The sequence below is a fragment of the Peromyscus leucopus genome, chromosome 14 (assembly GCF_004664715.2).
Source record: "Peromyscus leucopus breed LL Stock chromosome 14, UCI_PerLeu_2.1, whole genome shotgun sequence".
NCBI classification, from domain to species: Eukaryota; Metazoa; Chordata; class Mammalia; order Rodentia; family Cricetidae; genus Peromyscus; species Peromyscus leucopus.
Genome location: NC_051075.1, coordinates 37768738 through 37781864, shown reverse-complemented (window position 1 = coordinate 37781864; position 13127 = coordinate 37768738). Strand labels below are relative to the sequence as shown.

Below are 13127 nucleotides of genomic sequence, written 5' to 3'. Positions count from 1 at the left end.
AGAGTCTGCTGAGAAGCACTCTCTGGTTCCTGAATGGTACCCTCTCATCCCGTCTCAGCAGACACCAACGTTCATCCACCAGCAGCCACCTTACTCACAAATATCCCCAGCAGGTTTCATAAGTGGACATTTATAGACGAGATCAGATCACATTGCATTCTGATTCTCCACATCGAGGGCTTGGCATGATTCGCAAGTCAGACGACCATGAGCCAAAGACCATTCCGTGCAGCTCTCTTTATTCAAAGGGCAGGTGGAAGTATCGAGGGCATCCGTTCATCCAAGTAGCCCCACTGCAATTTTGCATAAAGGAGCCACACAGCTCAGGTGCCATGTGTACCACATCTTCTGGAGATTTCCGCTCCTCCTGGCCCTCATGCCCACTGCTGGCTCAGGAAGTCTCTGCGGAAAGAGAACATAGGTCAGCTCACACTTGGTCTGAATAACTCGGGGCTTGCCCTGATCGCCCATTGCGGCAGGGCTAATTGAGTCACAGTGAGCAAGAGGAGTTCTCACCTCACACTTCTCAGCAGCATGGGGCTTTTACAGAGAAGGTTGTGGTGGAAGCCTGGAGGGAAGACAACCATTTTGACCCTGTCTTTGTTCCTGTAGGCACTGCGTGCGATTTCGTAGAGCTGCAAGAGAAGCGAAGACAGTCCAGGGCAGTGATACCCAGCCACAGGTCTCCTAGTCTGACTTTCCTAAAAGGGAAAGGAACTTGGGGAAGTCGCTCATCAAGTCAGACCCTAGAGATAGATCCACATCCCTCCTCCCCAGGTCCTCTGTTGGCTGTTCTACAATTAAGGACCAGAACAGTCATGACTAATGGAAAATACTAATGAATCCATACTTCCTCTCACCACACCTCACTGCAAAGGCTCAAAGAATTGCTATGGACCCATTCCCTCACAGCGTTGTTCAAAGGAAAACATCATTAGAGGTAACATGGGGGAGGGCTCCCACCTAGCCACAGACCCCAAGTGAGGGACCAACGTCTACCCCTACCCTCCAAACTCCTTTAAATTAGGCAGCTAAGGGCACTGACGCTCATTGTAGAGATCGGGGAACTTGACTCCTGGAGGGTAGAGCAGGCCCTGTAATGTCAGAGACCTGTTAAGCACTAGTCAGAGGTCAGCTAGATGAAGAAATGGTAGGACTCTTGGGCTACCTGCTGTCCATACTCCAGCGGTACTGTCCTGTCATCCTCTCCATGCAAGATGAGAAGCGGGGAGGACAGGAACTTCACACTAGGAGCCGATGGGAGAAAAACAACACCCAGTTTAAGGATTCAACCTGAGCTCCCAAGTCACACTTTTAGTGACGCATGATGTTCGCCCAAAGCACAGAAAAATAAAATAATCTTCCTTCCAAGGAGTCACAGCTTCCCACATGCAAAACTTCACCTAGTAACCACTTTATTCTCCACCCATGTTTCCTCTGTTTGATTTGCTCATCCAATTGAATTGAATTAATAATTAATCACATCTATGTGAATTTTAATAATACTGAAGAAAATGCACATTGGAATAATGAATTTGCATGGCATTCATAGACCTTATCTTTTTCTTTATTATACTTCATTGTGTAATGCCTGAAGTACTTTAATTAAAAGTCTACAAAGTAGGGAGATAATAGCCCAGTGGATAAGAGTACTGGCTTCCTCCAATTGACCTACATAACAGCTCACAACCATCTCTAACTCCAGCCCCAGGGGATCGGACGCCCTCTTCTGGCCTCCTTGGGTACTATACATACATGGTACACAGACAAGTACCCACACACACATAAGACTAAATCTTTTTAAGTCTACAAAACAAAGTAACTCAAAAATAAGAAAACTGCTGGGTGGTGTTAGAGCACACCTTTAATCTCAGCACTCGGGAGGCAGAGGCAGGTGGATCTCTGTGAGTTCGAGGCCAGCCTGGGCTACAGAGTGAGTTCTATGACAGGCTCCAAAGCTACACAGAGAAACCCTGTCTCAAAACAAAACAAAACAAAAACAACTATCATAGAACCTGAGACTTTCTTATAGCAATTTATTTGCTTCTCCCCATAAAAGTAGAGTGTGAGGCCAGCCTGGTCTACAGAGTGAGTTCTAGGACAGGCTCCAAAGCTACACAAAGAAATCCTGTCCAAAAAAAAAAGAGGGTGGATGTGCAGTCCCAGGTGTGATTAACTACCTGGCCAGCCCAGTTTGGCAACACAAAAGGTTGCTGGCATGCAAAAGAACTTCCATTTTCAGGGCTTACTCAGACACTTCTGTATCCTTCCAAATTCATCACTAGAGGTTACTTCTCAGAATGCTAGCTTTCCTCGAGTGCCAAAATAAGAAAAAGGATATAATAACAACTGCCTATCTGAAAGTATCCTTAAATTATTTCTAATCATTATCTCTATTGCCAGGTCAGCTGGTCGTTATTACGTGGGTTTGTGCTACATGCGGAATAAAGACTTAGCAGTCAGGGATCCCCATGGACGGTTAGACTAGACCCCAGCAGCCTTTCACAGGGCTCATAAAGATGCATCGTTAAGACGTCAGAAGTACTGGATTGGAGCAAGCATTGACTCAGACATACAGATAACAAGAAATCCTGAAATGTGTACAAACCCTTCTCCAGATCTAGTGCTCATACTAGCATGAAACCCACCGAGAAGGAAGGCCAGTACCCCGAGTTCTCATCTAGAACGCCATGGCGGATACTCAAGAGCAAGAGCAAGCATCTTGGTTTGCTTACTTCTCATCACTAGGGAAGACGATTTTGTCTTCTTTAAGGGCATCCGTAAACGTGCTTAAACATCTTGGTAGCTTCTTGCAAATCTATTTAAAAAAAAAAGAAAAACCAAAGACATGTTACCACTTGGCCCACAGCCATCTAGAATTCATGGTTGCAAGCTCTCAAAACAATTTTCCCAAGCATCCGTACAACTTGTTACACCCTCTTGTTATGAACCCCAAGAAGTAACAGAATAGCCACTCTCCAGCCATATTAAATTTCAAAAACTCTTCTGGCTCTTCAAAAGTAGTTCCTACAGTTGACGAATTTGGAGGAGGAAACCAGAAATGATCAGAGAACTAAGCCACATCAGTTCTACGCTCAAAGACAATCACTGTCAACATTTGGTTGTATATTCCTATATTGCTTCATTTCAAGTGCATGTGACAGTCAAGCTCTTATTCCTCTGTTCTCAAAGGAGCAGTAATAAGCAAAATCTAAAATTTGCTTCTAATGCAAGCCGACTTAACTAGTTTGTTTGGGGAGCGGCATTCAGATTAGGCCAGCTCTGGTGAGGGAATTTGATAGGCAGGTCATTGGTTTGAGAGGATTTGAACACAAAATGGTTAAAAGTGCTTTGTTATTGTGATGCTGCAAAAAACATTTCAGATTTTGGCACTAGCCACAGGACCCCAAATACAGCAACTGACATTCTACTACGCACACTGAATTTCCCCTCTAATGACAATCCGCAGTAAATGGAGCTGAATCTGCCTTTCAATACTGCGATCATGTCATCGCATAATTAGTTCACAAGCCCTAAAATGTTTTAACTGAAAACATGGAGCAGAGGACAAAGGCTTCTGTTACCCAAACGGCATCCCAAACCCAATCTTGGTCCTCTAGCTCCACTATCACCAGCCCAAGCCACTCTACCTTTGGACCTAGGCAGCTTCCATTTCCACTCTCCCCTGTGAAATCAGATCCCAGCACCGACAGCCTGGCACCCTCCAAGGACGCTTGGATTGAGCCAACCCGGCCACCTTGGCCTTTGAGGCCCTGCAGAGTTGGGTGGCAGCCTCGCTCCCAGACCCTTGTCACCAAACCCCTCGCTGGCGAAGTCTGATCTGGCTGCCTTCCGCTTCTAGAATATTACAAACTCCAGAACAAGGCCTTACTTTTGCCTTTTTCTACACCATAGACCTCTAGATTTTTGCCTCAGTGGGTCTGAGCTGAGATGACTCTTTCCTTTTAAATATATATATATATATATATATATATATATATATACACATATATATACATATATATACATATATATTCTAATTTTTGAGATTGTAATTTAATTAAAACATTTCCCCTTTCCATTTCTTTCCTCCAGACCCTCTGATAAACCCACCCTCCCACTCTCCGTCAAATTCATGGCCTCTTTTTTTACTAGTTATTATTGCATGCATATATATATGTGTGTAGGTGTTATACATATATATGTATATAATCTTAAATATATAAATATAAATTATATATATATATATATATATATATTTCTAAACATAACCTGTTCAGACTGTGTAATGTTACTTCTATGTACGTTTTCAGGACATTTTTTATAGAGGTTTCTCCTAACCAGCTATGAAGTCTTGCCTTCAACATTTCCTGTGACACAATGCTACCCCTTTCACAGCTAGTCAGTATTCTCTTATTGGGGCTAATCTTCTACTTCTGCAAGGATATAATTTCTTCACTGGTGAGGGGGTGGGGTGCACAAGACATTTCTCTTTTCTTCTGTTACCCTCAAAATCGGGAAGGCTTCTTGGTGTATCATAGATGTCCAATAAATATTTGCTAAAGGTGAAGTGGATCTTTTTATGCAAAAATCCGCGTGAGCACCTTAAGCTATCAGTCATTTTTCCTCAGTGGGCGGGATTTTCAGGTTTCATTCTTAGATTTTTTTACAAAGGACAGCCCAGCAGCCTCTCACAAGGTTCTCCTACTGTAGCTTTGAGGGGAGGATGGAAGGATGCCGTGTAGTAAGCAGGACCTTGCAAAGGACAGAAATGGACACAGACTAGGAAGGCCAGCAAACTCCATCAATGTTTTTTTGATGGAATTTTACAATGATGCCTGGCCGGTTTTAAACTTATGATCTTCCTGCCTCAACTTTCTGAATAGCTTATGTTATAGGTACACAGTGACACCCTTAAAAATGTTTTCTACTTAGAGTGTGTGTGTGTGTGTGTGTGTGTGTGTGTGTGTGTGTACATGCACATGCCATGTGCACATGGAATTCAGAGGAAATCTCGTAGGAATTTGTTCTCTCCTGCAACATGTGGATTCTGGGGATCAAACGCAGGTCATCAGGCTTGGCAGCATGTGCCTTTACCAGTGAACAATCTCGCCAGCCCTAGCTTCCCATTTTTTAAAAAGGGGAACCCCTCCCAAAAAAGAAGGAAAAAAATCGTTAACATTGAGACTACAGCCTGCCGACCTGGAGCGCACTACTGGAGAACAGTGACTTCCTAAATGTCACAGTTATCTTAAGTATTTTTTTCATGATCTTTAAAAAGGGGGACTCACAATCCTATAGGCAATTTAGTTAGCAAGTTGGCCCAGGACAGGGCAGCCAGCGCCAAAGAGCACACTGAGTGTGTCTGTTGCACACTCAGGACACAGCCTGCTGCGTTGGGAGCCACCCAGTGGCTCAGGTGCCTGGCCTGTCTGTTCTCCAGCTCTCTGAGAACGACTTGCATTCGGATGTGGGCCGGCTGTCTCACACTGCCTCTCCTCTGTCTTCTTCTCCCTCCTGTCCACGCTAAGGGCGAGTTACTAGGTTTTTTTTCTTTTTTGTTGTCTCCCGATTTCCTCCCTCCTGGAGCTGAGACTCGTGGGGGGAAAGTTCAATAAGAGAAACCCTTCAGCAATTCATCTCAAATTCTGAAGGAGTAGGAAGAAAGCAGACCCAAGTCAGTCTCCCATCATCCCTCACTCCCTTCCTGTCAGGGGAGATGCCCTTTGAGACTAAAAGGTCATATGGTTACCACCAGTCCAGACCAGAAAGGCAGCCTCTTAACTGGTCTTCCTACCTCCCCTTTTCTTCTGTAATAATACCAGATAAACATTCTTAAAATGCCAAAGGCATGAAATCTGACATTTCCAACCTTTGGGGGTGCCATACTGTATGCTAAACCACTCACTCCTGGCTTAACTGTGAGCCATCCAGAGCTGCCCCCCAGCCTTTCACGCCAGGACTGCTCACCTCCGGCTTAGTGCCTGGACTTAGAGGATGCAGGTGCGGAGTGGGCTGGCCTTTAGGCCCTGCTCTCCCTCACCTATGAGCAGTGGTAAGGGCTGCACACTGAGAGGGATGCTGGGAGGATGGGAAAGGGTGAGCGTGGAAGGTGTACAGGAGCCCGTACAGGGCTCCACCTGTACCTGCCTCCACCCCCGCTCATGAGTGCAAAGCCTCATGCTCCTCTAGTTCCTCGATGCTTGACCTTGTTTTCTGGAAATTCACTTAGATCTGGGCTATCTATAAGCCACACACACACACACACACACACACACACACACACACACATGCATGCACACACATTCACACAGAGAGAATATACACGCTAACAATGTTATGAGTTGCCTCACACTGAGGGGGGTGACCTGAATGTCCACAAGTAACATGATAGACCTATAAATGGTGGTCTGTGCATTATACTGAACACCACAGAGCAACGGGAATGACCTCACTACAGTTTTACACATACAGAGTAAACTCTCCTAAGTATGATATCAGGTGAGAAAGCAAGTAGAATGTAACCTATGGAGTTGTACTTACATAGAAAGAAGCCCAAATAAAACTAGACTCCTTGGAGAGACACACGTGGATAGTATCACTACAAAGAAATACACAGCTGTGGCTGCCCTCTCCCTGAAAACAAACTTCAGAAAACTCTGTGCTGGCTTATGGCACAAAACATTTCAGAAATGAACAGATTCAAATGTCCCCATGATGCCTTATAGCATGAAATAATTTAAATTTTAGGCCTGTATCTCCTCTAAATCCTTTGCTTTTCCCCAAACGCCTCGGCTAACCCCTCATTTGCTAACATTCATTTTGGGCATGTGACTATAAGCAATCGAAAATTAGGCCCGGAGAAGTGTGTAAAATCGGGGAATTGGGTCAGAGGTGGCGGCTCTCGCTGTAATTCCAGAAATCTGGGAACTTGAGACAAGAGGCCTATCATTGGATGGAAACCCATCTGTGCTACTCAGTGTGAGTTCAAGTACAGTCTGAGCTGTGAAAGGAAACCTAGCTCAAAAGAGGATAGTAAATAATAATAGTAGTAGGAAGATGTGCACAACAGATTTTTATACTCATCTTTATGCTTTTCTTTCTTGAGAAGACTGTTGACCATATCTGGAGTACTATATAAAGGCATTTTCTCAAGAATCTTCCTTATGACAAAATAATGTAAGAGATATGGCTGGCATTCATAGAGCTGAAACCGATGTATAAAATTTTATTTCCAATTCAAAAAGAGTAATTATTATAACAAATCTATGTCTAGTCAGTTTTAAAACATAAAATGTGTGCTAACTTCAGTAGTGCAGGCACTAAAATAATTATAAAATGTATATAGTTAATTTGGGGGAAGAAACCTGTCACTTAATCAGCTCCTCTGTCTGTTAGAAGCCCTTGTGCCTTCCATAGTAAACCGACCAAGGCTAGAACAATTCAGGAACATACAAAACTCGTTTAAAAATGAGCCACAATCAGCCGAGCGGTGGTGGCACACGCCTTTAATCCCAGCACTCGGGAGGCGGAGACAGGCAGATCCAGGACAGGCTCCAAAACAAGACAGAGAACCATGTCTCGAAAAACAAACAAACAAAAAAGAGCCATATTTATAAATGCCCGGGTATGGAAACAACCTACACATTGACACAGGGTGAGAGGAACGGGAGACCCACCTTTAACAAGGGATAGTTGATACTCGCCACCCACATGTTGGTAAAAGGAGCTTCTAAGACAATGGCATCAACGGGACATCCTAGAAAATAAAAACAATTAAAAAATAAATGAGTAACTCTCCTCTTCAAATACCAAAATACCACCTTCCCTGGACAAGGGGTCCTCGGGGTCCTGTACATGAACTGCCTACATTAAATCCATTTGTGAAGTTTTTAATATGCAAGCTCCTGAACCCCACACCATACCTGGGGGATGGTCTTGGATCAGAGATTGAGAATGTGTGTGTGTGTGTGTGTGTGTGTGTGTGTGTGTGTGTGTGTGTGTGTACATACATGCATGTTCGTGTGAATGCACATGCAAATATAAGCAACGTTACTCATGTATACATATAAATGTGGAGGCCAAGCTCAGATGCTGTTCCTCAGGAACCGCCCACCTAGTTTTTTGAGACAGGCTCTCTCATCGATGTGGAGCTTGCTGGTAAGGCTAAGCTGGTTGACCAGTGAACCCTAGTAATCCTCCTGTCTCTGCTTCCCCAGTGACGGGACTAGAGGTGTGCCACACGGTGGGCTTCCCCAGTGACGGGACTAGAGGTGTGCCACACGGTGGGCATGGTGACAAGCACCTTTCATCCCAGCACCTGGGAGGCAGAGGCAGGCGATTTCTTTGAGCATGTGTGTCCAGCTTGGTTTACAGAGTGAGCCCCCCCCCCTCTCTCTCTCTCTCTCTCTCTCTCTCTCTATATATATATATATATATATATATATATATATGAATGTATCCCACAATTGCACCACACTTCCTGGCTTTCTCACGTAGGTTCAGGGGACAGAACTCACACCAAAGCGAGCGTGGCAAGCGTTTTCCTGACTGAGGCACCACTCCAGCTCAAGAACATGTGTTTTTTTTTGTTGTTGTTGTTGTTTTGTTTTGTTTTTTGTTTTTGTTTTTTTCAAGACAGGTGTAGCTTTGTGCCTTTCCTGGAACTCACTTTGTAGACCAGGCTGGCCTCGAACTCACAGAGAAAGAACATGCGTCTTTAACAAGCCCGCTCCTTCTTGAGTATGTCTGTGCCCATGATGGCTGGAACTACTGCCTTCTACCAAGAATACAAGACTTCCAGGGCTCAGAAAATATAAGAAAGCAGAGTATTATGTGGAGAAAGAGGCTCTGCAGTCTTAGAGAGCAAGTAGAAAATGCATATGGAAAAGGCGAATGTTGTGGCATATTACTTTAACTACAAAAGGTGTGTTGCATTTGTTTATGTTGAATTTATTTAATTATGAAAGATGTGTTGCTGTTTTGCCTCACCTGCCTAAGGCACCTGATTGGTCTACTAAACAGCTGAACAGCCAATGGCTAGGCAATGGAGGGATAGGAGGGGCTGGCGGACAGAGAGAATAAGTAGGAGGAGAAATCTAGGCTTTAGAGGAGAGAATGAGGGAGAAAAAGAGGGAGACACCCAGGGCCAGCCAGTCAGCCAGTCAGGCAGCCGCCAGCCAGCTAGACACTGAGTAAGACATACAGAGGAAAGAAAGATAAAAAGCCCTGAGGCAAAATGTAGATGAAGAGAAACAGGTTAAGTTATAAGAACCAGCAAGAAACGGACTAAGCAAAGCCAAGAATTCATAATTAATAGTAAATCTCTGTATCATGATTTGGGAGCTGGTTGGCAGCCCAAAGAAAGCCTGCTACAGGGGTATGTGTGTGTGTATATATATGAATGTGCATGTATAAGCACATGTGTATGCATATATGCATATATATAAGTATATGTGTATGCATGCGTGTGCATTTGGATGTATGTGTATACGTGACATGTATACATTTGAAGGTACTTGAGGACGACTGACCTGTGAGAATTTTTAGAGGCAGTACCAAGTAAGAAAAGCCCAAAGAATTTAAGCTGCCTTTCCCTTCAAAGCAAATGAAACTCTAAATGCGTCCATTTTAATTGGCAGAACTTAAACTAAAACAGAGAACTATTGGTACTCTCACAGGACCAGAGGGACAAAAACTACTGTTCAGGGGCTGTGGAAATGGCTTGGCGGGTACAGTGGTTCCCACACAGACATGAAGATCTGAGTTCAGATCCCCAGCAACCACACCAAAAACTGTGCACAGCCTGCGCTGCCCTCCCAGCACTGGGGAGGCAGAGGGAGAAAGACATCTTCAGCTCACTTGCCAGCCAGTCTAGCTGAGGCAGAGAGCGCCAGGCTCCGTGAGACCCTGCTCAAGAGGTAAGGTAGAAAGCAATTGAGAAGGATGCCTAGCATCAATCTCTGGCCCCTACATGCATGCATGCCTACACATATACAGACACATGTGTGCACAAGCACACACACACACACACAGTTACTAACTATTCAGGGTCTGACAAGGAGGTTAGGGAGACTACAGACCATTTCTCTGAGAGTTAGCTGTGACCTCAAAGGACTTCATTCTAAGGAAAAAACAGTGCATTTGATATAAAACAACCCTGATAAGGTCTGAGCCCAGCCTCCAATCAACTTAATCTCTGGTTGGTTCATGGTGACTTTATCTCCACCCAAATGCCTTGAAGGAGCAGAGTAGAGGATTCCTGGGAGAAGAGAGCATCACCCACGTCCTCAATCTATCATCTTCCATGTGTGATTGCTATCCCTTAATCAAAAACAAGTGAGTCTGTAAATAAAGAGAAAACAAAAGAGACCGGGTTGTAACTCAGTGGTGGTGCACTTGCCTATCATATTTAATGCCCAGCACAGATTAAAAAAAAAAAAGAAAGAAAGAAACTGAAGTCCAAGGACATTGTTCCTGGAGATTGAGAGAAAAACAAGATGTTAGGCAAGCTGTAAGTGTCTACAGCTGCTGGAGGTCAGGGATGGCTAAGAGTAAGAAAGAGACACTGTTAGAGACACCGAGTTAGAGACATCAGTCTGGGAGGAGCTGCTCTGGGGGCTGGATAGGAAGAGTGAGAACAGGGTAAGCACATAAGATTTGGGTCCTTAGACAAAAGACAGATGGATGGATGGATGGATGGATGGATGGATGGATGGATGGATGGATAGATAGATAGATAGATAGATGAGATAAATGAGATAGATAGATAGATAGATAGATAGATAGATAGATAGATAGATAGATAGATAGATAGATGACACGTTTTTTCAATGAAAGTAGACAAACAGCAGTGAGGATCTGAAAGCAACTGCCAAACAAAACAAAACCACAAGCAATTGATCTTGAGATTTCTTTTTTTTTTTTTTAATTTCATAGCAGCATTGATTTTTTTCATGTCTTTGTTTCTTCATCCAACATTTCTATACTAATTTTTTTAATCTTTAAACAAATGGTCTGGCCCTATTCACAGCTATTTACAGAGATGTGACATTCGTAAAATCAGTTAGAAAGCAAGCAAGCTACATTCCCGGAATCTGACACAGTCTCCACTCAGGTCTCCTTGGCAAACACTGACGGGAATATTATGGGAAACGGGCGGCAGAGGGCAGCGTGGCTACCGCTGTCCTCTCGGAATACATTACTTTCCTGTCCTAGGATTTAACTTAACATCATGTTAGGAAGAGGACTCCTGAGACAAAGACTTGCTATGCAGCTGGGGCTACCTCAGCCTCCTGAGCATTGGGGTTATGGGGGGGGCGGGGGGTGCTACCATGCTCAGCTAAGTAATTTTAGCGTTTTCCTTAATGTTTCCTTTTAATTTCACAGCCCAGAAAAGCAGCAGTCACACTGCTAAAACAATCCTTCCAAACTGGGGCACCTTGGGGTCTGTGGTCAGTAAGAACACAAATCTCACAGAACCTCGCGACTCTACGTTTCTCTCCCGCAAGCCCCCAAGCCGCCAATTGAAGAATTTTACGTTACCTTTGGCCTCCAGCGCTCTCGCAGCATTTGTTGCAACTCTGAAAAACAGTGACAGTGCGTGTGAAACACGGCAGGCGAGTGCACACCGGCAGCGTGCGTGTGAAACACGGCAGGCGAGTGCACACCGGCAGCGTGCGTGTGAAACACGGCAGGCGAGTGCACACCGGCAGCGTGCGTGTGAAACACACCAGGCGAGTGGACATTGTACCCTCAACAACTCAGAACCAGCAATTGATGAAAAGCTTGGGCTCTCTGCCTCGAAAATCCAGACAGACGCGTACTTTCGCCCAGGATTTCAAAGGGTGCCATAGACACTAACTTAAGGGTCTTCTTCTTTAGTGGATTATTCCAGAATAGATATCAGTGTCGTGATTACGCAGGGAGTGTAGGGACTTGCGCCCCCTTGCCATTTCTGGGGTGAGAGAGACTAAGGAACCGAGGTATCCCAGCTCAGCTTCCCTTCCCCACTTACTGCGCCTCTGAAGACACAAAACCCCCGTGAAGACACGAGGACCCACTAAAGGACGACACTCCGGCTCCCACTTACCCTGTGCCCAGAGAGTGGCCCCACAGACACACGGGGGTCCCACCGCTTCTTGCCTTGGTCCATTCATAGACACAGATGGCGTCTGTGGTTAGCCCCTCCTCGGTGGGCGTCCCGGTGGAATCCCCGAACCCTGGCAGCAAGAAGGGGCGAGCACAGTATCACACCCTGTGAACCGAGGCGCCATCAAAAGCCTTCTGTGCTCATCACATCTTTGTCACTGTCCCCAGCACGTACCTCTGTAGTCCACAGACAAGACATGAAAGCCCCCGTCACTCAGCACCTGCATGCCAAATGAGCGGTTATCACTTCAAGCAGTGGGGCGACCCCAACAGAGAAGGCTCCTCACCAATACGTCTATGTCCCTCTGTTGTCATGGGAGGAAAGATGTGTTCGGAAGGGCTAGGATCCCGCTCACGGGCAAGGCACGCGCCTAGTGTGTTCAAGGTGCTTGGTTTGAGTCCCAGAATCACAAAGATTCTGTACTTCTTTTTTTTTTTAAATCTAGAGATGAGAGTCTATGGTGGAAAACGCAAAGCAGCCTGGGTCACAGCCGGGCTCCGCCCCGAGCGGCTATACAACCTCAGCCTGCTTGTTGAACATTCAGATATGTCAATATTACTCAGGGTTGCTGGAGGGTTACATGGATATTGTAGCAATGCGGCTGCTTTTTTCCTTGTCACAGTCTCAGTGGAGCATTCTCTAGAGCTGGAGGTGTGGCTCCGAGGTCGAGTACCCACCTAGCATGCTCAAGGCCCTGGGCTTGATCCCTGAGACCGCATGCACTCTCTGGAAGAATGAATGACTTTCCCTGAGAAAGAAACGCTACACAGAGTTGTGGGGAGAGAGAGACACTCTCATAACAGGGAGATGTTTGTCTCGAATATGGTCAGATAAAAGCTGTATTTTCAACCAAATAAATAAATAAATAAAGACATCATCACTTGAATATATGAAATCATTGCCCAGCCCTAAGTAGGGAAAGAAAAAATATGAAAATTTAATTTTAAACAAGCTGAAAATACAATAGACAAAGAAG

At 45.0% G+C, this 13127-nt stretch overlaps 1 protein-coding gene across 1 annotated transcript in view; it reads right to left on the bottom strand.

The window, feature by feature from the left end:
• Positions 1-222: 222 nt before the first annotated feature.
• Positions 223-13127, bottom strand: part of Abhd12b (abhydrolase domain containing 12B) — a 28431-nt gene continuing 15526 nt past the window's right edge. The window contains exons 6-13 of the mRNA XM_028859225.2: positions 12326-12371; positions 12092-12221; positions 11545-11582; positions 7680-7759; positions 2736-2818; positions 1169-1247; positions 517-635; positions 223-402 (exon numbers count right to left, since the gene is read on the bottom strand). Coding sequence (XP_028715058.1) covers positions 375-402; positions 517-635; positions 1169-1247; positions 2736-2818; positions 7680-7759; positions 11545-11582; positions 12092-12221; positions 12326-12371 — 603 coding nt within the window. The 3' untranslated portion in view covers positions 223-374. The remainder of the gene's footprint in view (positions 403-516; positions 636-1168; positions 1248-2735; positions 2819-7679; positions 7760-11544; positions 11583-12091; positions 12222-12325; positions 12372-13127) is intronic.